Raw genomic sequence first — 27,514 nt, 5'->3', positions numbered from 1 at the left:
CTCGTGCTGTTTTAGCCAGATCACAGAATTGGCTGAACACTATTAGAAAGGCTTTTTACCCCAAAAGGCTTGAAATCATCAATACATCAGTGTAAACAGAAGCAGCAAACTGCTTTATTGCTCTGCAATAAATCAGCCCCATGCCATGGGGTTGAGGGAGGGAAGAGTAAATCAGTTGAGTCTCGTGCTCCTAATCAGTGCCCAGTGGCTTTTGCTGAAAGCGTGTGCATGCGATTGCATATGGATGAGGGAGGGATCACATGATGCTGTGATGGATCTATAGTTAAATAGCTTGTCAACATTTATTGTCTAATGACATGGATAAGGAATGGGCCAACTCAGACTCCTTTGAAAGGGGGTAGCCTGACTTGGTGTGATAATGTAAAATGGGTGGCAGCCAATTGTTTTACATCTCTTCCAATTTTTATTTCCACTGAAGTCCATTCACACAGCTGTCATATTGTCAAGGTTATATCCCAGATTTGTCAAGCGAAATGAGGGGAATTTTTTAACATCTTGAAAAAAGTCAGGCTGCTGCTACTTTATGATATTCAATGTGATGAAATCGTTTCTGGATTTTACTCTTTGCATCTTTCTCTTTTTGTTTATTGCAGTTATTGGGATTTGGTCACCATGGGCACCATGGACAATCTGTTCTGTCAGCTGTGGCATGAGCATGGTGAGACGTTCCCGTGTTTGCAACGAGCTATTTCCCGGGAATGGCATGGCTGATTGCGTTGGCAGTAATCAGGAGGAAAGATCCTGTGGCTTTCCGGTGAGGATGGGGTTATTGATCTTCCAACCGTTCAATCCTAGTTCGAAACCGTACCAAACGTGTGTGTGGCCAAGCTGGGCATCAGGAAATATAAGAGGTGCCAGCAGGAACAGGCGGTGCAGAAACTGGGTCTGGTATTGGGTTTGGAAGGATCTGATCGTGTTTTTGGTCTTACTTGGCTGTTTTTAAAATGTCTTTTTTTTCTTTTCCTATTTTCCATACAATCGTTTTCCATAAGTTGCTTGTTCCACTCATAAAGGTGACGATGCACGATGGGATGTGGGTTTCAGCTTCTGGCAATTTTCCAGCACTTTATCGCAATGAAAACCCACCTCGTTGCTGTGTGGGAGCTTTCAGCCCAGTCACACAATCCTTAACCAAGACATGCACAGCCTCCCAGTGCTGGTTACCATTTGGGAGTGGGAACTTCTCCTTCATTGCCTGGGAATGCAGAGGTTGATTACAATAACCCCGTGATGTCCTCCCCACTACTCCCGTAAAACCTTGGATTATTTCAGCTCGTGCAGCAATGCTGAAACAAGCTTTAACTTATACGCGAACTATCGTATAAAAGCAAAATGCTGCAGGCGCTGGAAATCTGAAATAAAAACAGAAAATGCCGGAAAAAACTCAGCAGGCCTGGCAGTGTCTGTGGAGAGAGAAACAGGGTTAGCGATTATGTGTGACAGTTCTGCATGATTCTTCCGTCGGACTCTTTTGATCGGCTGAATCGCCAGCTGAAAAGGGAGAATTTTCACCCCGTCGGGGGGGGGTGTTGTGTGGGGCTGTGCGGGGGGGGTGGGCACAGACCCGATTGGTGCCCCCGATCGGACCGCACCGCCATTTTAGGTGGGCAGGTCAATGCGTTTCCCTGTGCGGGTTCCCTGAGTCAGGAGTGCACTCTTTAGCGCATGTTTGAGAAAGGCCTCAGAAATCTCCCTGAGGCCACAGACCTGCCTGAGGGAGATTAGTTTAATTTTTCAAAATTTAAATAAAGAAAAATTTTAAGACGTGTCCCCTCATGTGACCGTGTCACGTGAGCTGGGACACGTCAATGAACATTAATGAAAAAAATGTATTCAATTTATAAACCCTTCTTGAAGCCTCATCCCGCCCGTGGATGAGGTTCCATGAAAAATGGGAAGGCCGCCTGGTCTCTTCGCCTGCCCAACAAGCTTAAGGTTGGACGGGCAGCTCATTTTATTACTTTAATTGATATTTAAGTGGCCTGACTAGGCCTTTGACAGTTCGGTGGGGCGCACAGTCGAGTCGGCTGTGCGCCCACTGTACTGAAAATCTAAATGACCCACGGTGACAAGGGGACACCTGCCCGACATCACCGCGTGTCGGTGAGCGGGTCCCTCTCCTGCTCACTGAGCCGAAAATTCTGGCCAGAAGTCTTTTTTTCTTCAACCTGTTAAAAGGTTGAAGGGAACTGGTGATTGATTGATAGACCATAATTTGACTTCCCGTTGAAGTCAACACTGGGAGGGGTGTAAAACAGATCTGAACGTTTCCCAGTGGGTGGATTAGGTTAAGATTATGTCATGATTTTGAAGAGAAAGGAGCTGAGAAAAAAGAAAGAGCACACCCAGGAAAGTAAATCAGTCCTTGTGCTCTAACGGTGATGATTGTATAAACATCAGAGCAGCGGAATCGCTCGGAAATGAGTTATTGGTGGTGTTGTACATTTACCACCGTGCATGTCCTCTGAGGCTCATGATGTTGAATGAGATCCCCAAATCTAAATGAAACACTCCTGATAAAATTATGCCACAGTGTGTACGATTTTCAGCTCTGTGCCTAAAGAAAGTTATACCTGGCTTAGATGGAGTGCAACAAAGGTTCACTAGACTGATTCCTGGGATGAGGGGACTGTTCTATGAGGAGAGGGAGAGAGTAGGTTGGCCCTTTATTCCCTGGAATTTGCAAGAATGAGAGGTGATTTCATTGAAAACTATAAAATTCTGAGAGGTTTTGACAGAGTAGCTGCTAAGGGGTCGTTTTCCCAGGCTGCAGGGCCTAAAACTGGGAGAAAAGCAAAAAACTGCGGATGCTGGAAATCCAAAACAAAAATCAAAATACCTGGAAAATCTCAGCAGGTCTGGCAACATCTGCGGAGAGGGACACAGTTAACGTTTCGAGTCCGTATAACTTCATCAGAACTGAGGAAATATAGAAAAAATGTGAAATATAAGCTGGTTTAAGGAGGTGGGTGGAACTGGATAGAGGGCCAGTGGAGATAACCAGTGAAGCAGCATTTTACTTGCACTTCCCTCAACTTAGTCTACTGCATTCGTTGCTCCCAATGCGGTTTCCTCTACATTGGAGAGACCAAACGCAGACTGGGTGACTGCTTTACAGAACACCTTCGGTCTGTCCGCAAGCATGACCCAGACCTCCCTGTCATTTGCCATTCCAACACTCCATCTTTTCTCATGCCCACATGTCCGTCCTTGGCCTGCTGCATTGTTCCAGTGAAGCCCAACGCAAACTAGAGGAACAGCACCTCATCTTCCGACTAGGCACTTTACAGCCTTCCGGACTGAATATTGAGTTGAACAATTTTAGATCATGAACTCTCTCCTCCATCCCCACCCCCTTTCCGATCTCCTCCTTTTTTTTCCAATAATTTATATAGATTTTTCTTTTCCCACCTATTTCCATTATTTTTAAATGCATTTTCATCCATTGTTTTATCTCTACCTTTTAGCCTATTTCAATCCCTTCCCCCCACCCTACCCCCACTAGGGCTATCTGTACCTTGCTCGTCCTGCTCTCTACCCTTCATTAGCACATTCCTTAGATAATATCACCACCTTCAACACCTCTTTGTCCTTTTGTCTATGACATCTTTTGGTTATCTCCACCTATCACTGGCCCTCTATCCAGCTCTACTTGTCCCACCACCCCTCCCCCCCAAACCAGCTTATATTTCACCTCTTTTCTATGTTTACTTAGTTCTGTTGAAGAGTCATACGGACTCGAAACGTTAACTGTGTTCCTAAAGCTAGGAGTTCTGGTCTCAGGACAAGGGGTCAGGGTCTCAGGATAAAGGGTTAGCCACTGTCAACTGAGATGAGAAATTTCTTCACTCAAGAGGACTGTGGATGCTCAGAGTTGAGTGTACTCAAGGCTGGGATCGACAGACGTTTGGACTCTAAGGAAAACAAGAGAAATGGCGATTGGGCAGGAATATCGAGTTGAATTCAAAGATCAGCCGTGATCATATTAAGTGTCCAAGAAGGGCTTTATGGCCAATTCTTGTGCTTATTCCTTATAAATATTTAAACAAACAAAATGATGAACTTGCTAAAAAATGTACCACCTCATTTCCCAGTCAGTCATTGACATCAATGCATCCTTTATTGCTGGAGTAACACAAGACAGGAAATTGGAGCAGGAGTAGACCTCATGGCCCCTTGAGCCTGTTGCACCATTCAATATGATCAATGCTGACCTGGGGCTTCACCTCCATCTTCCCGCCCACTCTCCATATCCCAATTCCCTGAGAGACCAAAAATCTGCCTATCTCAGCCTTAAATGTACTCAACAATGAAGCATCCATCTTCCATCTTCATATTTCTACAGGAAAGTTATTTTGTGCTGGACTTTGAGTAAGAGGCTGTGCCTAAAATTAACATTCGAGATTATTATTGGTTTGTGAAACAAAGTTATATAAAATTAACATTACAAACTTTTCATAAATATTTGGAAACAACAAGACATCTTGACTGAATGAGACAGGGTGAATTCCTTTTGTTGGGGAGAGTTTTGAAGTAAGACAGGGTGCAATCTTTTCAAGTAAAAGAGCAAAATCCATAAATTTACTTGAGGGACTTCTTCTGATAGAACCCATTGGTTACACTGGCTGCCTGCCCACACTGAGAGTTCTTGGTCAGCCTTTTAAGCAATGTGACCTCTGCTTGTCCATTGCTAGGTCATTGATGCCAAGGAGATAGAACCAGAATTGGTAAATCTCCACGCTGAAGATCTCTGCATCCCTGGCTCTGAATGGACCTGGTGAATTGCTGGGGGCCAGTAAAGCAAAAGCCATTGTGTATACCTGTCACTAGACAGGTGCAAACGGTAGCCACTAGAGGTTCCAAGTGAGGGGAAAGGCCCAGTAAGGTTAAAGGAGAAACAATTGCTAACCTTTTTACATGAGGTCAATGAGAGATGGATGAGTCCTTGAGGGGGCCTTGGCATCCCAAGATGTAGATGGGCAGGTGATTTATTTTCTGGTGCAGGGGCATGTTGTCCCAAAGGAGCACCCATAATGATGCAGGCTTCCCGGCAATCACATACAATTGAGGTATCTTTCTACTTATTTTTATTCATTCATGAGATGTGGGCATCGCTGGCTAGGCCAGCATTTATTACCCATCCCTAATTACCCTTGGGAAAGTGGTGCTCCCTTCTTGAACCACTGCAGTCCCTGTGGTGTAGGTACATCCACAGTGCTATTAGGGAGGGAGTTCCAGGATTTTGACCCAGCGACAGTAAAGGAACGGCGATATATTTCCAAGTCAGGATGGTGAGTGACTTGGAGGGGAACTTCCAGGTGGTGGTGTTCCCATGTGTCTGCTGCCCTTGTCCTTCTGGATGGTAGAGGTCGTGGGTTTGGAAGGTGCTGTCCAAGGAGGCTTGGTGAGTTTCAGCAGTGCATCTTGTAGATGGTACACACTGCTGCTACTGTGTGCCCGTGGTGGAGGGAATGAATGTTTGTGGATGTGATGTCAATCAAGCAGGCTGCTTTGTTCTGGATAGTGTCAAGCTTCTTGAGGGTTGTGGGAGCTGCATTCATCCAGGCAAGTTGAAAGCAATCCATTACATTCCTGACTTGTGCCTTGTAGATGGTGGACAGGCTTTTGAGAGTCAGGAGGGGAGTTACTCACTGCAGGATTCCCAGCCTCTGACCGGCTCTTGTAGCCACATATTTATATGGCTAGTCCAGTTCAGTTTCTGGTCAATGGTAACCCCCAGGATGTTGATAGTGGGAAATTCAGCTGGTAATGCCATTGTTAAGGGGCGATGGTTAGATTCTCTCTTGTTGGAGATGGTCATTGCCTGACACTTGTGTGGCATGAATGTTACTTGCCACTTGTCAGCCCAAGCCTGGATATTATCCAGGTCTTGCTGCATTTGGACATGGACTGCTTCAGTATCTGAGGAGTCATGAATGGTGCTGATCATTGTGCAATTATCAGCGAACACCCCCACTTCTGACCTTGCGATGGAAGGAAGGTCATTGATGGAGCAGCGAAGAGGTTGGGCTGAGGCCACAACCCTGAGGAACTCTGGAACTGACTCTACAAACTCAGGCAGGTCAGCTCTGGAGAGCACCAGTGGGCATGACCCTGGTAAATGCACCTGGATTACTGCTCGTGGGTATTTGGGGTCATGGTCTTTCTTTGGCCACATTAGGGAGACTAATTTTTGTTAATTTGTTTCTTTGTGTACAGGTTGATTATTGTAAGTATCTGTCTCAACCTCCAAGCTCTATCAGAACAGGAAGATGGATCTAAAAGTGTGTTTATTCTCAAAGCTATGCTGAGATGCTCATCTGTCAGCATTTCCCATACCACGAGTGTGGAGCATAGAGCTGGGCTCCAGCACACCTCCACCAGGCTGGTCTTTTTGTATATGTATGTATCCTTGTTTATATGTTAAATGCACTCAGTCTTAAACTGATTGCACCTTGAAGCATACAGACTTCTCTATACATATTCTGATTCTGATTATTATTGAATAAAGCAGTGAAGAATGGGACACTGTCTTTCTGTGATGTCTCAGAAATCGGAATCAACCCTTGGGCTGGCCCAAGGTGAAAGGAAGCTCCTGTCTCCCTGGGTAGACTGGTTTTGGCTCATGATTTTTGACATTGACGTAAACATTAATATTACAGAAATAAAATATCAACCACTTTCTCATTGTAATGTTAACTCCAAACTACTCAAATATCTAACCCACAGTTTGTTGACTAAAATATATCTGTGCTTGTTCTGTTGGTCATCCTTCCTTCTACCTTCTTTTCATTTCATTCATTTCTACCTATCCCGCCTCTTTATTTTGTTTTGCGATTCACTTTAATCAGCTTAATTATTTTATTCGTCTATCTGCCTCCCTACTTGTTCATTTTGGAGCCATTTTAAAAGTAGGTTTTTCCATTGACTGAAAACCAATTTTGGGGAAACATGTCAGAGTTACCACAGATGCTTCCGGTGCTGAGTTGGAGGCGATCTCATTGAACCGTCTAAGACTTTGAGAAAGTTTGACAGGGTTGATGCTGAGTGGTGTTCTCCCTGGCTCGAGAGTTGAGAACATGGGGCAGAATCTTAGAGTGAGCGCTCTGCCATTTAGGACTGAGATGAGGGAAGATTTCTTCGTTCAGAGGGTTCTGAATCTTTGAGGGTTGTGGATGAGTAAATTCAAGATGGAGGTAGATTTTTAGAAGTAAAGGGAACCTATCAAAGTGATGAGAGGTGGGCAGGACAGTCAAGTTGAGGTCGAAGATCAGCCATAATATTGTTATGGTGCTGTAGGCTCAAGGGGCCATCTGGCTACTCCTGCTTCTATTTCTTATATTCTTATGCTGGCCTGGAAGGAGGTAGAAATAAAAATGAGGATGACAGTGATCCTGACTACGTCTGGAAATATCATAGGACTGAATGTGTTCAGTGTTTTGCACAGGAAACGCTGCAGCTCAGTCTGTGCCTTGGCTGCTATGTGGCAACCTCGTAAGGAATTGTATTGCAATCTTAGAATTCAGGGCTAGTGTTTCCCATGATGTCGCAGCATGCACAATACAACTTCCACGCTATTCAATATCTTGGGCAGTCGATTCCTCTTCTTCATCCTGTTTATTTTCCCCAGCAGCATCCTACTCCTTTGGCAAGGAAGTGATGACGGTGATGCTCATTGCCCTATATATTCAGAATAACCTCCTGACAAAATCCTTGGTTGGTTGAAAACTCCCTGTGGCTGCTGTGGAGTGCCTCGTGCTGCCTTGCACCGTGGTTTATTCAGTGCTCTCCTCACCCTGCTCAGATAGTGTCACAGCTTCAAATTCCAAGGCCCTAGGGAGAATGTAGCACACGTGATGTAGAAACTCAGCAACACTCTCTGCTTTCCCTTGTCTAGTTATAACCGAATTAGTCTAAAATTGTTGTTAGGCCCACATCGCGCACTTTTGCACACACAATGCATCTCTTACTGTGGAGTTCAGAGAGCCATACACTGAGTTGTAATCCTGATCTTGCTGCCCCATCTCCCCCAATTACTGATTATAGCAACTTTAAACTATAAAGAGTGTGTAAAGCAAGGATTGTGGCTGGTGCGTCATATCAAACCTGGGAATGTTCAAAAATATAACTTCCTCATTCCAATACTTCCAAACTTCGACAGTAAAGAGACAAAAATGAACTCAAATATTATTTGACAGAGCCATATTTTGGCAAAATGACTCCCACAAGCAATAGACTGCACAGATACAATTAAATTCAATTAGAGACCATATAAAGATGACATGTGAATGCCTCAAATTGGAGAGAGATCTCATAACCTTCTAGATGATTGTCAGATAGTAGAGCAAACATATAAACTGCCCAACACTGTTAAGTTAAATGAGCTTTATTATTTCCAAGGTACAGATTGTTTGCATCTTCACATCAGGTGATTTGCTGATATTTAAGACACCAAGGTTGTTGAGGGCAAACACCAATATACAAAGGATAATTGAGGACAAATAACATCACATCAGGCATTAATCACTCTTTATTGTTTAGTATTTATACACATTTATCAAATGCTTCCTTGGCATGTCAAAGCATCCAGATCAAAGACTCTGGAGGTTTGGCATCATGCATATGTTCTATCTTCATGTATAGGTAGTGCCTTCCTATATTGTGATGGGGCCAGACTGCATCCCTTTTACATTGTATAAGCAACCCAGTAGATGACATTGACAGCTGCAAAAGCAGCTGGAAAGACAGCTCTTGCATAAATATCAATGGTGTCAGAATCAATAGGTTTGAATACGGACTTCAGTGTGAGCTTTTTGCTTGGCTTTGGGTTGTGCTTATTTGCTCTAGTCTTTCCGTTTTCAATTTCATCTCCATGGAGAATCCTACGAGCCCGGTGCAGTCTGTTGGACATGAACAATTCCTGGTTCACCCCAGCTGCTGATAAGGAGAACAGAACTATTGCGTCCTTTCCATTTCTCTTAATTGCCTACAATAAAGAGAATGTTAAGAAGCCCAAATACCACAAGTATAAACAGGCTGAAATTTGTGCAAAGCACCAAAAGAATAACTCTATCAAATATATCGGTAAACTCAACTATCAATAAACAAATGTTCACACTTCCCCAATGACTCAGGTGGCTGTTCAATGCCTAGTGCAACCTGAGCCACACCAACAGTAGAAAGTTTTCAGGGCTGTCCCTTGCCCTGCCCAGTTAACTGACTTTGGTTTGCTCTGCTACAGGAGTATTATAATTCCCTTCAGTATCCCTGGCATTAACAGGGGAAAAGTCAGTAAGGGTTTCCACTCCTGAACATTATGCAGTATCCTCCTGATAAATATTCTGTGGTTGTGAACATAGGTGAGGACATCACCAAGCCTGATGCCTCCTACAGTCTAGACTCACATATGAGGAACAGTTAATTGACTCAGGCAAGTGCAGCATAGGGCACCATCTTCAGGGAAAGAGGAGACTAACCTTTTTTTTAATCTAAGTTGAGATTTGATGTTAGACTCTAACCCAATTAAAACTGTTTCACATCGATATTTGCGCATCATAATTTCAGCCTAAAACGTGTATTTACTTATTGGAACGAATTCAGTCCTGTGTACTCACCTCCACACAGGATTTATTTGCCTTAATCTTTGCACGCTGCTTTCTCATGTAGTCTGCATTGAAGTGGGCAAAAGCATACTCAACAAGAGCAGCAAAAACAAAGACATAGCAGATCCAGAAATACACGTCCAGTGCTTTAATGGCCGAAGCCCTGGGTAGAGATTTCCTTGCACTGATCATCAGCGTTGTCATGGTCAATACTGTTGTGATACCTAGAATGAATAGGTTAAAATAAATCAGCCATTTGAAATGACAGAATGTGTTGTTAGTCCATGTTTCTTGCTACAGGATTGATCTATTTATTAAACTTTAATCAGCCGTGTAGTGTTTGCACAAGAATATTTTAAATCAAGAACCAAGAAAAGACTTTTCTGACATTTCAGTTAATTTCGTTCCAAGTCTTGCAGGGTGATTCCAGAATTCAATGCTCTCATTAAGGGGCACTTGAAGGGAGCAGATCCAATGACTAGTGTTCAGCTATGATTTTCCTTGCAGCCCATAGTTTCTCAAAGTTTGTTCACTGCAAGTGGCAGATTATGAAACCACCCCATACAATCTTTTCTAACAATAAGTCTAGCCACAACTATTTCCTAAGTGTCAGGGAGAAAACACCTGCCAAGTTTTGTTCTAACACCCAAAAGGTAAACTGAGCGAGCCTCCAGAATGTCTGTGTCACAATCTCTATTTCATTGTAAATAGTATGGTAATTAGCACTCCTGGCTCAGAGCTATGCCTAGTGGATGCACAGACAGGGATGTCAAGCTTCATAGTCTGTGTGTGTGTTCCATAAATCATACCGACTTCTGCCCATTCATTTTAATGACAGGAAATCATGTGGATCAAGAATGGAGCACACTTGACCTTGGTGTCAACTTCCTAATACAGATTTCCACCAGGCAAAGCTTTGTGCCAGGAATGTCCGAACATATCCCTATGTAAAGGGGTATATAGAAAAATCCTATTCTATATCAAAATGTTCTAGACCAGTTGCTTTTCTTGGAATTTCCATGTTCCAAGCAGTTCAGGAACCACCATGTTGGAGACGGCACTCTAAATCATCTCTACCTTCAGTTATTGCATTCCCAATCAGGTTGGTTTTAATTGGCAGAGTTAACTACTTTAAGTAGGAGCCTATTCCTGCGGCTCAGCTACACAGGAGGGGAGGAAGAAGAGTGGAAGAGCAATAGTGGTAGGAAATTCAACAGTTAGGGGAACAGACAGGCGAGTCGGCAGCCGTAGATGTGACTCCAGGATGACTTGTTACCTCTCTGATGCCAGGGGTCAAGGATGTCACAGAGCAGCTGTAGGACATTCTTATGGGGAAGGGTGAACAGAGATCATGTTCCACATTGGTACCAAGGACATAGGTAGAAAGAAGGATGAGGCCCTGCACGCAGATTTTAGGGAGCTAGGAAAGTGATTACAAAGCAGGACTTCAAAGGCAGTAGTCTCAATGTGCTAGGGAGTACAGAAACAAAAAGACAGGGCAAATTAACACATGACTGGAGAGATGGTGCAGGAGGGAGGGCTTTAGATTTCTGAGGCGTTGGGATTGGGTCTGTGGCAGGTTGGACCTTTAGCAGGTGGACAGGTTACACCTTAGCAGGGCTGGCACCAATATCCTTGTTGGGGGTGGGGGGGGGGGGTGTGGTTTGCTAGTGTTGTTGGGGAGGGTTTAAATTAGCTTGGCAGGGTATGGGAACCAGAGAGGGAATTCAAATAAGAGAGAAACAACGCTGGCACTGGGAGGAAGAAAAGTAGTGAGCAAAATTGGAAGGCAATGGAAACAAAGGCCAGCATCAAATAAGGCCAAAATATTTCTTAAAAATGTTAAAAAGGCAAAATTAAAGGCACCCTATCAGCATTTGCAACAAGGTAGATGAATTAATAGCCAAATAACAGTAAGTGGGTATGAGCTAATTGCCATTACAGAGATGTGGCTGCAGGGTGACTGATACTGGGAACTGAATATTCAAGAGTATTCGACATTTAGGAAGGACAGGAATAAAGGAAAAGAAGGTGGGGTAGCACTGTTATCAAAAGATGAGAAAGGATCTTAGAGCAGAATATCAAGGTGTAGAATCAGTTTAGGTGGAGCTAAGAAACAGCAAGGGGCAGCAGGAATGGTGGGAGTTATTTATAGGCCACCGAACAGTAGTGGTAGTGTAGGGCATGGTATAATTCAGGAAATTAGAGGTGCATATAACAAGGTTAATAAAGTAATCATGGAGGACTTCAATCTAAATATAGATTGGGTAAACCAGATTAAACAAAGGAAACTACTGTGAGGGGTAAGTTGGCTGTGGTAGATCTGGAAACCGCAATAAAAGGTATGACAGTAGACAGGCAATGGCTAGCACTTCATTTAAAAGAATTAATATATGGTTTACAACACATATACATTCCTGTGAGGCACAAAAACCCAACAGGAAAAGAGATCCAATCGTGGCTAACAAGAGAAGCTAAAGATTGTATTAGATCAAAGGAAGAGGCTTGTGAAGTTGCCACAAAAAGTACTGGGTCTGAGGCTTGGGAGCTTTTTAAGAATTCAGCAAAGGGGGAACTAAGAAACTGATAAAGGAGAAAATAGAAAATGAGAGTAAACTAGCGAGAAACATAAAAACAGACTGTTAAAGCTTCTATAGATATGTAAAAAGGAAAAGATTAGCAGCGACAAATGTGGGCCCATTACAGGCGGAGACAGGAAAATGTATAATGGGGGATTAAGGAAATGGCAGAGAAACCAAACAAATAGGTTGTTGTGTTACTAAAACAGGAAATACTGGAAAAACTCAGCAGGTCTAACAGCAACTGTATAGAAAAAAACAGAGTTAATGTTTCGAGTCTGTAGGACTCTTATTCAGAGCTAAAGAGAAGTAAAAATGTGATGACGTGTATACTGTTTAAGGGGGTGGAGCAGATGAAGCTGGACAGGAAGGCCAGCGATAGGTGGGGGCAAAGGAGAGATTGACAAAGATCTTTGTAAACTAATTTCGAGCACCTGGGGTGAGGGGTAATATACTGGCATGGATTGAGGATTGGTTAATGGACAGAAAACAGACAGTAGGAATAAACAGGTCACTCTCAGGATGGAAGGCTGTAAATAGTGGGGTACCGCAAGGATCAGTGCTTGGGCCCCAGTTATTCACAATCTATATCAATGATTTAGATGTGGGGACCAAATGTAATATTTCCAAGTTTGTTGATGATACAAAACTAAGTGGAAAGTGAGTTGTGAGGAGGATGCAAAGATGTTTCAAGGAAATTTAGACAGGCTAAGTGACAAGTTCTGGGCAAGAACATGGCAGATGGAATATAATATGCAAAAATGTGAAGTTATTCACTTTGGTAGGGAAAACAGAAATGCAGAGAATTCCTTAAATGCTTAGAGATTGGGAAATGTTAATGTCCAGAGGGACCTAGGATTTCTTGTCATGGAAAGCTACCATGCAAGTGCAGCAGGCAATTAGGAGGGCAAAGATGGCCTTTATTGCAAGCGGAATTTAGTACAGTAGTAAAGATGCCTTGCTTCAACTGTATAGAGCCTTGGTGAGACTGCATTTGGAGCAGTGCGTGCAGTTTTGGTCTCTACCTAAGGAAGAATATACTTGCCATAGAGGGAGTGCCATGAAGGTTTGCCAGACTGATCCCTGGGATGGTGGCATTGTCCTATGAGGAGAGATTGAGGAAACTGGGCCTGTATTCTCCACAGTTTAGAAGAATGAGAGGTGATCTCACTGAAACATTCTTACAGGGCTCAACAGCTTAGATGCAGGGAGGATGTTTCCCCTGGCTGGCGGGGGGTGGGGGGGTGGGGTGTTGTCAAGAACTAGGGGGCACAGTCTCAGAATAAGGGGCAGGCTATTCAGGACTTAGATGAGGAGGAATTTCTTCACTCAGAGGATGGTAAATCTTTGGAATTCTCTACCCCAGAAGGCTGTGGAAGTTCAGTCATTGAATATGTTCAAGTCAGAGATCAATAGATTTCTAGATATTGAAGATATCAAGGAATTTGGGGATAGTGCAGGAAAATGACATTGAGGTAGATGATCAGCCATGATCTAGTTGAATGGCAGAGCAAGCTGGAGGGTCCTGTTCCACAGATTCACCACCCAGAGAAAATAAATTCCTTCTCATCTCAAATCTTAATTCTCTTAATTTAAATCAAAAGTACTTCATAAAGCAAACTCAACTGCAAACATTCAGCTTCCAAGTCTCTTTTACAACAAAAACATAATGCTGTAAACTATATTGCACTTGGGTTCTTTTAGAAGTTCCCCATCCAGTTGAGTCCGGAAGCACCTTGTCCCCTCTGAACATCCACTCCTGCTCTCACAGTAAATCAGTGCAATAGAGATAGAAGATGGGCCCTAATCTTATTGTGAATTGGGAAGCAGGCTTGGCGGCGGGGGGCGGGGGGGGGAGGCCATGAGGCTACACCTGCACCTGTTTCTTATTTCTTAAACAAATTTTGCATCCACAGCTCAGCTATTAAAGATGCTAAATTTTTGCTAAGGGTCATCGAACAAACTGTGAGCCTTAAGGCTGCAGGGCTGACGCTGCGATTGAACATTCCCAGCAAGAAACAGCCCTCACAATAATCACACATCAAAGGAGGAAGAAAGAATATATGTTTTTACAGTCCCTTTCGGGAACTTAGGGTGTCACAAAGCACCTTACAATGCGTTACTTTTAAAGACTAGTCAGCAATGTAAGGAAACGTGTCAGCCAACTTGCCCACAACACGTTAAACCCTAAAAATGAGATAAAGGGCGAGAGCATTTTATTTGGGTGAGGGACAGTTGTTTATCAGAGTAGCAGGGAAATTCACTGCCTGCTTCACACAGCGGGGTGGGGGTGGGGGGGTCATTGATCTTTCCTGGTCCTCCAGATGGGGCAGACGCAGCTTCTCATCCTGAAGGAAGCACCTCCGAAAGTGCTGCACCACCTCCGCTGCACTGAAGCATGTTTAAAAGGGCTCGCGAGCACGGTTCGAGCGACAAAGGAACGGACGAAGCAGGAGCGAAGAGTGAACCCGCGGCTGGGACTGGCCGTCCCGTTTGAGCTCACGACTACATTCACCTAACGAGACGCGAGCTGGCACTGCTGACTGACTGATCCAGAAAGATACCCAGGACATTGCCACCAGCAAGATGGAAGGCATGTACGACTGAATGATGTAAACACCTCTATTCCTCCTCAGCTGGAAATGAAGACTTAACCGTGGAAATCGACCTGCTGGGGGAACAACAAAGAATTAATCCGGATTTCCTCTCCCCCTACCCCCCCCCCAACCCCACCTCTCTCTGAAAGAGCTTTTCACTTCAACCCATTCTCCTCCCCCACCACCTCTTCTCCTCCCTAAAACTGCTCCTTTTCCATTATTTACCCACAGGTTCTTTTTGGAAACAATTTATGGATTCAGGTAGGGAATCGGGGCGGGCCATTAAATGCTCCCAGTGATCCAATCGCTAAAAGCAGCGATGAGGCTGGAACGAAGTCATACAGGCTCAGGAGGGCTGTCGCTTTAGTTCAGACCAGGCAGTGAATCAGCTAAGCTTAAGCACCCCCAATGTTAGAAAGTTGTGGAGTGTTCCTGCTCCTGGTCACTGCTCAGTGACCCTTGCTGGCAAGTCTGTGTGTGTGTGTGTGTGTGTGTGTCTGTCTCCGTGTCCGAATGTGGATTGTTCACTGAATGGGACTTGGTTGTGAGGTTCCACCAGGTACCGTAAACCGCTGGCACTCACCTCACAGATGCGGCCAGGTTTACTCAAGTTCTGCCCCAGCATCTTCAGGGGAACTGGACGGAAGAATAAAACAAGAAGAAACTGCACAGAATGACCTGGGCTGTTTAACCTGACGGGAATCCGTTTCTGCATATAAATCACCAAAAAAAAATAAAAAATCTTGCTCTTTGCCGTCGTTTGATTAACTCCCTCTGTATGAGCCAGCTGCCTAATGGATTAGACAGTTTGGATGAACTGAATCTCATACGTATTTGCCAAAATTCTAATAAAAGATCAAGGATAAAGGTTGTTTTATCTGTTTTTTTGTGCCTTCAGTTTGACTGTATTTTTAACTCTATTTTCCTTCCTCTGGTTTGGGTCCTCTGTACTTTATATGAGGCAGTGGTCAATGCTGCAAGAGCCTTTGCCTTCTGCCCTATGGACAGGTAACAGAAAATATTTAAATTATATCCTCCACAGCAGTTGTGTGATACTAGGTGTATATTCGCCAGCTGGTGCATATTTTATGTGTCTAATTTACCTCAGAGCAATGCAGAAATGGCGCTAGTTTCTAAGTGTGCACCTAGTTTATTTACAGTGCTTTATTATCTCCACAATCACGTCTGCTCATATTTACAGCTCAGCTCACTGGAGTGGCTTTTCTGTTTACTCAAATTCTGATTCCACACCCAGGCATAATGAATCAACCACAGTTAGCATACCAGGCTCTCATAATCCAACTCAGAACAATTAAACACTACACTATAATTCTCCATTTGGCAACATTTTATAACAAAGCAATGGTAAGTTCAAATTAAGAGCAAAAATTTAAGTTCCCAGAGAGTTAAGGAACATTTGAAATGTTTTAGCTGCCCACAAGGATTGAAAGGTGTTGGGAAATCAGAGTCAATTACTGTTTGCCAATGTGGGTATGCCAACCTTGGGTAAAATCAGAATGGAACGTTTGCAGTTATGTCCCCAATACTTGACTGATAATGGTTTTGTTGTAATAAGGCCATGAAGACAGCCTGTGCTCAAACAGCTATTTATAAGCTGGGATGGCACCTGTGATCAAAAACAAAACTAGCTGGAAAAACTCAGCAGGTCTGACAGCATCTGCGGATAGGAACACAGTTAACGTTTCGAGTCCATGTGACTCTTCATCAGAACTGGGGAACTATAGAAATGAGGTGAAATATAAGCTGTTTAAGGGTGAGTGGGACAGGTAGAGCTGGATAGAGGGCCAGTGATAGGTGGAGGCAAAGAAGAGATTGCCAAAGGTGTCATAGACAAAAGGACAAAGAGGTGTTGAAGGTGGTGATATTATCTAAGGAATGTGCTAATGGTGACATTAAGGGTAGAAAGTAGGCCGAGCAAGTGACAGATAGCCCTAGTGTGGGGGTGGGGTGGGGGGAAGGGATCGAAATAAGCTAAATGGTGGAAATAAAACAATGGATGGAAATACATTTAAAAATAATAGCAATAGGCGGGAAAAGAAAAATATATATAAAAAATATATTTTAAAAATTGTGATCAGTGGAATTAAAGACTGTGCATATTGAATTGGAAGATGTGAAGTAAAAACCTAAAACAAAAATAAAAATACCTGGAAAAACTCAGCAGGTCTGGCAGCATCTGCGGAGAGGAACACAGTTAACGTTTCGAGTCCGTATGACTCTTCAACAGAACCAAGTAAAAATAGAAGAGAGCAAAACCTAAATTCACTAATCTCCTTCACCCGGCACACTTGTCAACATGATTGTTCATAAACCAGGTCAAGAACCAAAATTAACTTAACTCCCTGACCCAACTTTTAACCCGTGAGCATGACAAAGGAATTGACACCATTGGCACTAACCACATTCCGGCTTTGATGCGAGTCTCATAATATTAAAAGGTGGCTTGGTCACTTCTAGGCTATTTCATTACTATCATCACTAAAATGGATGGTGGGAGCAGGAAGCTGGAACAGTAAATATAAAGTTCAACATTTTAAACTTAAAAACTAGGAAAAAGAGAGATAAACTAATAAGTTGGAATAGATGGGAAGGAGTAGCATTAAAGTTAAAATATAAAAGGACAAAGGAAATACAAAAGAATTGGAATAAAAAGGAATAACTAATTGTGTTTGATGCAACAGTTTATGACTAACATTAATAGTAAAAATATGCCTGATGTTTTAGTGTCTTTACTACAGCAATATTGGTCATGGGTTTGATTTTAACTTATGCCAGGGATGGTAACTCTTAAAGTGATGCCTTACTGTCCCACTAATCTTGATGATACAGTAGATGTCATTTAGAAAGGGACCTTCTGCAGGGTGTCTGAAGCACCTGCCTGTGTCAGCAGTAGGTTCAATTCATTATGCAAACCGGGGGCCTAGGATCCTGATTGCCATTTTAGGTTGGAAATGGTCAGAGTGTGAGCGCCGAACAGATTCCCACCATTTCCACAGGCAATAGAGGAAAAGGGGCCTCAACAAAGTAAAGTTTGGAATTATATATGTGGGGCCAAGAGATGCATCCAGGGACACTAATGGAAAGTTTGTGTGTTTAGGCATCAGATTTGGCTGTGAGGCGGGGTTGACGAGCAGCTCTTTGTGTGAGGTACTAGATGACAACAATCCATGGAGCTGTACCTCAGATGGGTCTGTGCCCTCATACAAATGCAGTCAAACGTCCCCTATATTGCCAAAGAGAACGTGACAGAACACCTGAGAGAAAACTTATATTCCATTAGCACTTTTGGTGGTTCTAAAGCTAGACAGGTATGGATTGGTTGGTGAGAGGAGTGTGGGGAGGTGGATGGGGACATTGGGTGGGAGCATTGACACAAGTGGCTGCGGCAGTATGAGCCAATTACTGTGACTCAGTCTGAACTGATCTTAATTGGGAAGCACCTCTTGCTGCTTGTCTCAGCTCCAGTCAAGAATGATTGACTCCTCAAGGTGAGACCAGCCATTGACAGCAAGAGGAAAAGGCACTTCATATGCCTGTGATATAAGGAGCATTGGAAACTTTAGGCAAGAAGAAAATAAGTCAAAGTAGTTCAAGTACAGAGCTGGCAAAGATCATCCCACAGCTGGATAAACTATGGAACCAGACCTATAAATTGGGATTGTCCCAAAAAAATTATTATCGCTTAAGTTGGTGAATGTGCGTTAAAAACACAGAGAACCTTTCATCTCAGAGAAAACATCACCATTGTTGAAGTCCATCCTATGTGGAAAGGTCAGGTGGAAAAACCACCCCAGTATGTAACTATGCCATTGGGTATTAGTAAAATTCCAGTCTCTGACAATTAGCAGTTTTGTTGCAGTCTTATTTTGGAAACATGTCTGAAGTTCTGGAATCCCATGCCCCAAATATTTATAGAAAACATTGAATATTTAATGAATTTCTCCCTTTCAGTCAGCTGAGTCACAACTGGAATGCAATCCAACTCTAATCCCCATTTAGTATAATTACACTACCACTCACCCAATCCCAAAGACCACATAGAATTGCTGAGTCATTGGTCACAGTCCCAGATGGTGCTAATACTCCTAGATACACAGTCATTATTGTCCTTCACTGGATCATTTTTGCTGAAATTGATGCTTACCTGATTTGAAATTTGTCATTTCTGTGACGAAATAATAGTTGGTTATTGTATACTGAGCCAACTGAATTTGGTCCAGTCCATGTATTTGATCCTGATTGTCTGACCAATTATAGACAATATCATCAGCTGAATAGCCATCTGAAAGAACGAATATCAGGATCAGTTATAATGCAACAGCACGCAGAAATGCCATTAATGAATCTGTGGTTTCCTTGTGCATCTCTGAATATTTTCTATCTGAGCACAACTGATTTGACCAACAGAACATGTGTATCACTTCGACCCCACTCTTGATCACACCTTCTGTTCCCAAACTAATAACCCAAACCCTAACTGGCATGAGGAGTTAATATTTACTTTATAATGAGCTCGCTTTATCTAACTTCTCCTCAGAGTGGAAAGGATAACATACCACTGCTGTTCTTGGTTAACTGGTTACTCAGGCAGTGACAAAGATATACAAATGTAGGGGAGCTGTCCCAATAGTTAAGGAACAGAAGTACATGAGGTATTTGCATCACAATCATATCCTCAAACAACTCTGTGTTTTTATAGTGCATTTTTGTCAGACAAATCCAACAAAATTAATTGCTAATCACCTGTCTGAAATGGTTCCTCTATAATGTAGACTGTCTCAGCTGTGGCACATATCAAAGATAAAATCTCAGCCCTTGTGTATAATTACTCAGTGCTCATTGAATGTACAATACAAATAAATAGCTTCTAATGTACACTAATTTCCAGAGCACCCCTTAATAAGCTTTCACCATACCCATTCCTAACCCCAAAGCCTATCCACAAGCACACCCCTGCATACTAAGTGCTGGATTTTTTGCTGAGTTAGGAAGACTCCACAGAGCTTTAGAAATGGCTGGTCAGATCTTGATCTGGATCTGGAAGCACAGCCCTTATTTCCAACAGATCCCATTTTAGAAAGGGGGTGGGATGTGATTCACAATGGAAGAAAACCTGACACAGCAGGGCCATTAGTGCCAATTTCAAATGGACCTCATTTTGTCTGTTGCAAGGGCCTTAACCCTCAGTGTGGGAGTTATAAATAATGGAATAGATGTAAACACTCTTGGAAGGGCAGATAAGGTCTGTTTAACTGTCATGATTTGATGTTTTTCTAAATCCTCTGGTCTTTATAAAGAAAAACTGGCTGTGATTGTTTAAAAAAAACTGAACTGCTTTGATTAACAGACCAGTTGATATAGCATCTGCTCATACAGTTTCAATGGAGTTCTTTGTTGACATTCCCCTATGGACTACTCATTTTGAATGCTTGGCTGAGTTTAAAAAGCTACAATTATCTCAGCAAGAGGCTCTGCATTCGCAGTTTGGCTGACACCTGAAAAGAGCTATTAAAGGATTAGGGCCATGAACAAAAATGTTTTTAATAAGAGATTAACTGCTTGAGGAAATATAAAAGCTTTGAGGCTTTCATGAATGGGAGTCCCCCCCCACCCCAGTATCAAATCTGTATAGTGACAGCTGTATTAGATTTTTGGAAGATTATTTTATTTCATCTCCACAAGGTCCTGAAGTATGCTCAGGGTGGATACTGGGTGAGTGACTATGGAGTTGGCATGGGGGTATAAGAGGCCGTGGAGGAGGGTGGGGGGACATGCGTTGGCATGCACAGTATGAGGGGCCATGGCGGGGGTGTGAGTGTGGGGAGGTGATATGAACGACAAGGGTTAGAAGGCAGAAAATATTCTAAAACAGCTAAACTGGGACAAAGTCCCAGAGAAACGAGGCAGGTCTTCTAAACAGACCCCCCTTGGCACTCACCTGCCCCCATATCCTCCTCGCATCTGCTTCTGGGGCCTGGGGGCTGGTTCCAACTCCACTACCACCCCCTCCCCCCAACCCCAAGAGAAAATCTTGTGATTCGGGAGCGCTTTTTAAATTGAGGCTACCTACCTTGGTAGCCAAACACAATCCCTAACTCTCAACCCCACCCCACACTAGTCCTCAAACAAATTCCTCATGAGACCTTTAGTGCACCCTTCATTCTACCTCTCACTAACCCTCGTACAGTCTCTCATTACTACACGGCTCTCTGAGATGGTGTGGCAGAGTGAGATTAACTCAGGAGAGGGGAATAGTGCTTGCTGATAAAATAAACTCACAACTTTCCAGATCCAGCATGCATTCCTGCTCATCCATTGGGTATTTGGTGAGATCCATGTCACAAGCAATTGTGGAAGTAATTCTAGCAAAGACAAGACAGTCCAGGATTAGACTGTTGATTCTAACCTGTGATTCATTCTGAGTAACTCCATGGGACATATGCTTATAAATTTGAGTCCATCACATGTCAGATGTCTCACTGCAGATGTCCAGCTGCAAGGTGTCAAAGTACAAAGTCAATTCAAGCTGATTCCTTCTGACTCAAAAGTGGAAATTTACAAGCAACTGCCTGTCTGTTAACCTTCCACACCAGCTGTAATTAACTTGCAACTGAACTCAGGATGTTTTGTATGGGCAGTCAGATTACATGGACAGGTCAATTTATACGCAGCTGCACCTTAGCAGCAGAATAATAGTTTGTCCATAACGTGGTAAGAGGTTCCTGCTATAAAATGGTAAATTATCCAACCTGCCATGACAATGCCAAAGGAGATGTCCAAATTGTTTACAAATTTCTGTAATTTACAGTCCACAAACAGAACAGTGACTAATACGTTCTGCAGAGAAGTGGTCATTTTACAAGTCAGGACTGTCAGCTGGGGACCCTGCCCACTGGCAACATAAATCAGAAATTCAGGCATGTGGTAGGCAGTGCAGATTCATAAAATTACCCATATAATATTCTGACTCTAAAGGTATACACGTATCGATTTGGCAGTACTAACTGTTGCAAGATACACTTAATCCAACCTGATGCTGTATAATATAACTCCGTCTGGCTGAAGCCTGATAAGTTTGTTTTCCACTGTAACATCGTGAAACCAAGCTGACTTTGCATTCACTATGTACGTGTCTGGTAACCACAGCTTATCCACAAAACGACTGTCCAAGCCCAGAGTCTTGTTGGTGTGGTTGTAAGACAGCCGTTCGTCTTTCCAGATCTGACGTAGGAAAACTGTCATTGTGTAATCCTGACAAAAGGAACAGGAGAAACACAAGAGTTTCAATTCTCAGGATGATACTTAACTTATCAGATCCTTGTGCACTTCTAATTTTACACAGGATTGATCCTTCTAGACATAACATTCATATCAACAAATTTCTCTTTTTTGACGTGTGGTATTAATTTCACATGATTTTTTTGCAAGTACCTTATTGAGTTGTCGCAAAGGACAAAAAGATCATTGCTGAACAAATTAGACAGTAGTTACAGCACTGGATATACTCCATTATTTCACTGAGACTTCCCTCTTCAACCTCAGGCCATTTCAGGAACTTGAGACTACAATGTTAATTCTTATATACCTGCCTGATCCTTATTTCTGTTCCAGGCTTGGGTAAAGCTTGTCTTTTCCTAGACCCCACATTAAGTCCCAGTTGGGGCAAGGAGGGGGGGGTGGGATTGTACTGCGCTGTGAGTTGTTTAATTTTCGAAAGGCTGCACTGACCCTAGTTATGCTGGACATGAGTAAGGTGCTAACATCACTAGAATCCAGTGGTACGATGGAAGTATTGACAAAAAATGTACATAACTGTGGCAGCAGTGGCTCAACAGGTAGCACTCCCATCTGGGTTCACTCCAAGGCTTGAACACAAAAATCAAGGTTGGCACTCCAGTGCAGTACTGGCAGAGTGCTGCCCATTTGGAGGTACTGCCTTTCTGATGAGATGTTAAACTGAGGCTCCTATTGCCAGTTTGGGTGAAAGATCCCATCGTACTATTTCAAAGAAAAGCAGGGGAGTTATCCATGATGTCCTGGTCGATATTTATCCCTCAATCCAACATCACAAAAACAGATTATCTGGTCATGATCACATCACCGTTAGTGGGAGTTTGCTGTGTGCAATTTGGCTGCCATATTTTCTACTTTACAACAGTGACTACACTTCAAAAGTACTCTCTTGGCTCTTAAAGTGCTCTGTGATGTCTGATGGATGTGAAAAGAGCTATATGGATGCAAGATTTTTTTCTTTTATACAACATCACTTCATTCTTTAACATCTTATTTCATTTGGTCTTTATCTTTTGAGTGGACACTTCTGACACCCAGTGGAAACGCCATCAGAAGATCATTATGTGGCGAGAAATAGACAAAGACTCAGTGGGACAGGTCCCCACCACATTTTCTACTCGTGCCCACTTGAGTTATGCCAGAAAATTGATGCAATTTGAGGAAGATTTTCCTGCACAGTAGTTGTTTGAATCATTGACTCTCGCTAAAGATTTTTGAAACATGGGTGAACCTATGTTGGTCTTGTTTACTGAATAGAACCTACTTTGAACAGAATCTTCTAAATAATGGCACTGTGACAGCTACCTCAATGGCCTAGATTCTCTAATAAAAACAAAAAATTGCTGGAAACACTCAGCAGGTCAGACAGTATCTGTGGAGAGATGCTTTTGTTCCCAATTTCACAGTGTCGTGCTTTATTTTCAAAGAATTTTCCAATGTCCATTTACCTCATGTGATATTCTGTATACCCTAATTCAATCCCTTCTCAGCAAAACATCTGCCAAGCACTGAAATTAACCTGGAATGACTGCAGGATCACAGTATTTCCTGATGAGATTTGATTAGTCTGCATATATCCATTATTATTATTAGGAACAAATTCAGAATTTTCCAAATTATTTAAGAAGGCAGAAAATTCAGACCAATTTGGATTTAACATTTGGTTCTCTGTTTATCAAGAAACTCAATATGGCAATTCATTTTCTTGGGATTGATATATGTTGCCAGTTCAGCCTGCAAACCTGAAGGGTTCTTTAGCCTGTTTTACCAACACATTAATGCTAAAAGGTTAGTTAAGGAAAAAGTGGTTCCTATCAGAGATGAAGATGGAAACTTGTGTGTAGATGCAGAGGCTGTGGGAAGGGTTTTGAATGAGTATTTTGTCTCCGTGTATACAAAGGAAAGGGAGGATGTGGATATGGTAATCCAGAAGGAACACTGCGAGATATTGGACGGGATAGTCATAAAGAGAGAGGAAGTACTCGAAGGTTTGAAATCCTTGAAAGTTGATAGGTCACCAGGGCCAGATGGATTGTTTCCGAGGCTGCTGCAGGAAGTCAGGGAGGAGATAGCAGATGCTCTGAGGATGATTTTCCAATCTTCACTAGATACAGGGGAGGTACTGGAGGACTGGAGAAATGCAAACATAGTTCCATTGTTTAAAAAGGGATCAAAGGAAATGCCAAACAGTTATAGGCCAGTTAGTCTTACATCAGTGGTGAGCAAATCAGTAGAATCAATCCAGAGAGATAGGATTAACCGTCATGTGGAAAGGCATGGATTAGTCAGGGATGGTCAGCCTGGATTTGTTAAAGGAATGTCTTGCTTCACAAATTTGATTGAATTCTTTGAGGAAGTGACAAGAAGGGTTGATGAAGGTAGTGCAGTGGATGTTGTGTACATGGATTTTAGCAAGGCATTTGACAAGATCCCACATGGCAGATTGGTCAGGAAAGTAAAAGCCCATGGGATTCAGGGTAATGTGGCAAACTGGATAAAAGGTTGGCTTTGTAACAGGAAACAAAGGGTAATGGTTGATGGATGCCCTTGCGAATGGAAAGTTGTCTCAGGTGGTGTTCCACAGGGCTCGGTGTTGGGACCCTTGCTGTTTGTGTTATATATTAACGATTTGGACGTGAATGTTGGGGGCACAATTGGGAAATTTGCAGATGACACAAAGATTGGCCGAGTAGGGGATAGCCATAATCTCCAAAACAATATAGATGGGTTGGTGGAGTGGGCGGTATAGTGGCAGATGGATCTTAACATTGAGAAGTGTGAAGTCATACATTTAGGGAGGTCAAACAGTTACAGGGATTACAAAGTAAATGGGAATATACTAAGAGGGGTAGATGAAGTGAGAGATCTTGGCGTACAAGTACACAGGTCCCTAAAGGCATCAGTTCAAGTAAACAAGGTTGTAAAGAAGGCATATGGAATGCTCTCCTTCATTGGCAGAGATATAGAAAATAAAAGTAAGGATATAATGTTGGAATTGTATAAAACACTGGTGAGGCCACAACTGGAGTATTGTGTGCAGTTCTGGTCACCACATTACAGGAAGGATGTAATAGCTCTGGAGAGAGTGCAGAGGAGGTTTACAAGAATGTTGCCAGGGTTAGAAAAAAGTAACTATTAGGAGAGATTGGATAGATTGGGGTTATTTTTCTTAGAACAAAGAAGGCTGAGAGGTGACTTGATTGAGGTGTACAAGATTATGAGAGGAATAGATAGAGTGGACAGGATAAATTTGTTTCCCTTGATGGAGAATTCTAGAACCAGGGGACATAGATTCAAGATAAGTGGCAGAAGGTGTAGAGGAGACAAGGGGAAGAACTTTTTTACGCAGAGGGTAGTGGGTGTCTGGAATTCACTACCCAAGTTGGTGGTAGAGGCAGAAACTTTAAACTCTTTTCAAAAAGTACCTGGATCTGCACCTTAAAGTGCTGTAAGCTGCAGGGCTATGGGCCGGGTGCAGGAAGGTGGGATTAGAAAGGGCACCTGGGTGTCCTCGGGCTGGCATGGACAGGATGGGCTGAATGGCCTCCTTGTGTGCTGTAATTTTCCTAGGGTTCCATGGTTCTAGAAACAGGCACTGCCAAACATACTCAGCAAAACAGCAAGACTTATTGCACTTTATTTACATAAAATCGCCACTCCAGATTAAGACAATCAGCATCGGTATTAGGTTTTGCTGAAGTCCACAATTGCATAGCATGCGGAAGCCCTCATGAAAGATGTTCCTACTATGCCTTTGACTCATTGAACTGAGATTTGCACTACAGATCTCACAGCACTGGTGTTGCTATGTGCTGAAAGGCAGAGTTCAGAGGGTGGTAGAGACCATGGCTCGAGTTTTACAGTATGCTTTGTTAATGACGAATATAAATGGAAAATCTTCCTAACCAATATCTCTACACCGTGGATGGAAGCAAGTCAAATAAATTAACTTTTATTTGAGGGGAAAAAGTTTATAATGTTTGGTTTAGGTATCAGAAATTTCTGGACAGTCCTCTCCAAAAGTGTCTGGTCCACACATCATGCGTGTTTATCCATAGATCAGTTGGCACCACTTTTGCTTTGAGTCAGAGGTTATGGATTCAAGTCTCACCTACTTCAGCACCTCAGCGCAAAAATCTAGACTGACACCTGCTGAGGGAGAGCAACACTTTCAGACGAGATGTAAAACTGAGGCCCCAGCTGCTCTTGTAATTCAATGTAAAAGATCCCATAACACAAATCAAAGAAGAGAATGGGAATTCTCTCTGGGACCGGGTCAATGTTTACCCCTCAATCAACATCACAATGTGCAAATTGACTGTTACATTTCCTGTCTTATCAAAAGTACTTCATTGACTGCAAAGCTCTTTGGGGTGCTTTTGAGGTCATGAAGGGTTCTATATAAATGCAGGGTTTTTTTATTTTATATTTTACTATAGCCTGCCTAGTGTTATTAGTTTTGTTTTAAGTACTTGTTTTAAATGTACTCTTGGCTGCTCTCTCACACTCTATCCTCTGTAAACTGGAGGTCATTCAAAACTCTGCTGCCCATGAATTAACTTGCAGCAAGTCCCAGTCCCCCATCACCCCTGTGCTCACTGACCTACACTGGCTTCTGGTCAAGCACCATCCTGACTTTAAAATTCTCATCCCTGTTTTCAGATCCCTCCATGACCTCACACCTCCCTATCTCTGCAATCTCCTCCAGGCCCACAGCCCTCTGGGATACCTGTGCTCTTCTAATTCTGGCCTCTTGTGTATTCCAAATCATCGTTACTCCACCATTGGTGGCTGAACCTTCAGTTGCCCAGGCCCCAACATCTGGAATTCCCTTACTATGCCTTTCCGTCTTGCTTTTCTCCTTTAAGGAATTTCATAAAACTCTTTGACCAAGCTTTGATCATCTGCCTAATGTCACCTTATGTGGCTTCATGTCATACTTTATTGTATAATGTTCCTGTGAAGCGCTTTAGGGAGTTTCATTACATTAACGGCCTCTAGTTATGCTCTTCCCCAGAAAACATTTCATAATTTTAAAGACATCTAGTAGGTCCCCCTTCAGCCTACCAAAGTTCAGCACTTTAATAAGACACAAATAAATTGTTTTTCCTCCTGTTACAACCAGGATGGGAGGAGTGCACAGTTTCTCTAGCTCCACTACTCCAAGGTCACTCCGTAAGTGTAAATGTTTTATTCATTCACCAAAATTGCAAATTGTTTACTTTCGCTATTGTTAGACCCAGAATAAAAGAGACTTTAACCAGGCTTCTTTCAATAAACTCAGAATGATTGATTTATTATGAAACTAAACTTTTTTTTTAAAGCAGGTTGCAAAAACTGGCTAACATACAAGTCTGGATTGCAGGTTGTAACTACCTGCCCCTTTAAATCCCAACATACC

The 27,514-nt window shown here is 42.7% G+C and overlaps 2 protein-coding genes across 5 annotated transcripts in view; one reads left to right on the top strand and one right to left on the bottom strand.

The window, feature by feature from the left end:
- Positions 1-6,537, top strand: part of LOC121288480 (SCO-spondin-like) — a 36,894-nt gene extending 30,357 nt beyond the window's left edge. Inside the window, exons 10-11 of the mRNA XM_041207021.1 lie at positions 615-775; positions 6,241-6,537. Of these exons, the coding sequence (XP_041062955.1) occupies positions 615-775; positions 6,241-6,303 (224 nt within the window). The 3' untranslated portion in view covers positions 6,304-6,537. The remainder of the gene's footprint in view (positions 1-614; positions 776-6,240) is intronic.
- Positions 6,538-8,391: 1,854 nt separating this feature from the next.
- The window catches only part of gabrd (gamma-aminobutyric acid type A receptor subunit delta), a 47,705-nt gene continuing 28,582 nt past the window's right edge, over positions 8,392-27,514 (bottom strand). For 2 of the 4 annotated variants that reach the window (XM_041207386.1, XM_041207389.1), the window contains 6 exons: positions 21,851-22,071; positions 21,100-21,182; positions 18,965-19,102; positions 14,718-14,873; positions 9,636-9,847; positions 8,392-9,007 (listed from right to left, as the gene is read on the bottom strand). In XM_041207386.1, coding sequence (XP_041063320.1) covers positions 8,708-9,007; positions 9,636-9,847; positions 14,718-14,873; positions 18,965-19,102; positions 21,100-21,182; positions 21,851-22,071 — 1,110 coding nt within the window. In that variant the 3' untranslated portion in view covers positions 8,392-8,707. The remainder of the gene's footprint in view (positions 9,008-9,635; positions 9,848-14,717; positions 14,874-18,964; positions 19,103-21,099; positions 21,183-21,850; positions 22,072-27,514) is intronic. The other 2 variants (XM_041207387.1, XM_041207388.1) reach the window with 2 other exon arrangements.

This window comes from Carcharodon carcharias, chromosome 15 (genome assembly GCF_017639515.1).
Source record: "Carcharodon carcharias isolate sCarCar2 chromosome 15, sCarCar2.pri, whole genome shotgun sequence".
In the NCBI taxonomy this organism is placed as follows: Eukaryota; Metazoa; Chordata; class Chondrichthyes; order Lamniformes; family Lamnidae; genus Carcharodon; species Carcharodon carcharias.
The sequence above is the reverse complement of the archived record's forward strand: the minus strand, read 5'-3'. Positions and strand labels throughout refer to the sequence as shown.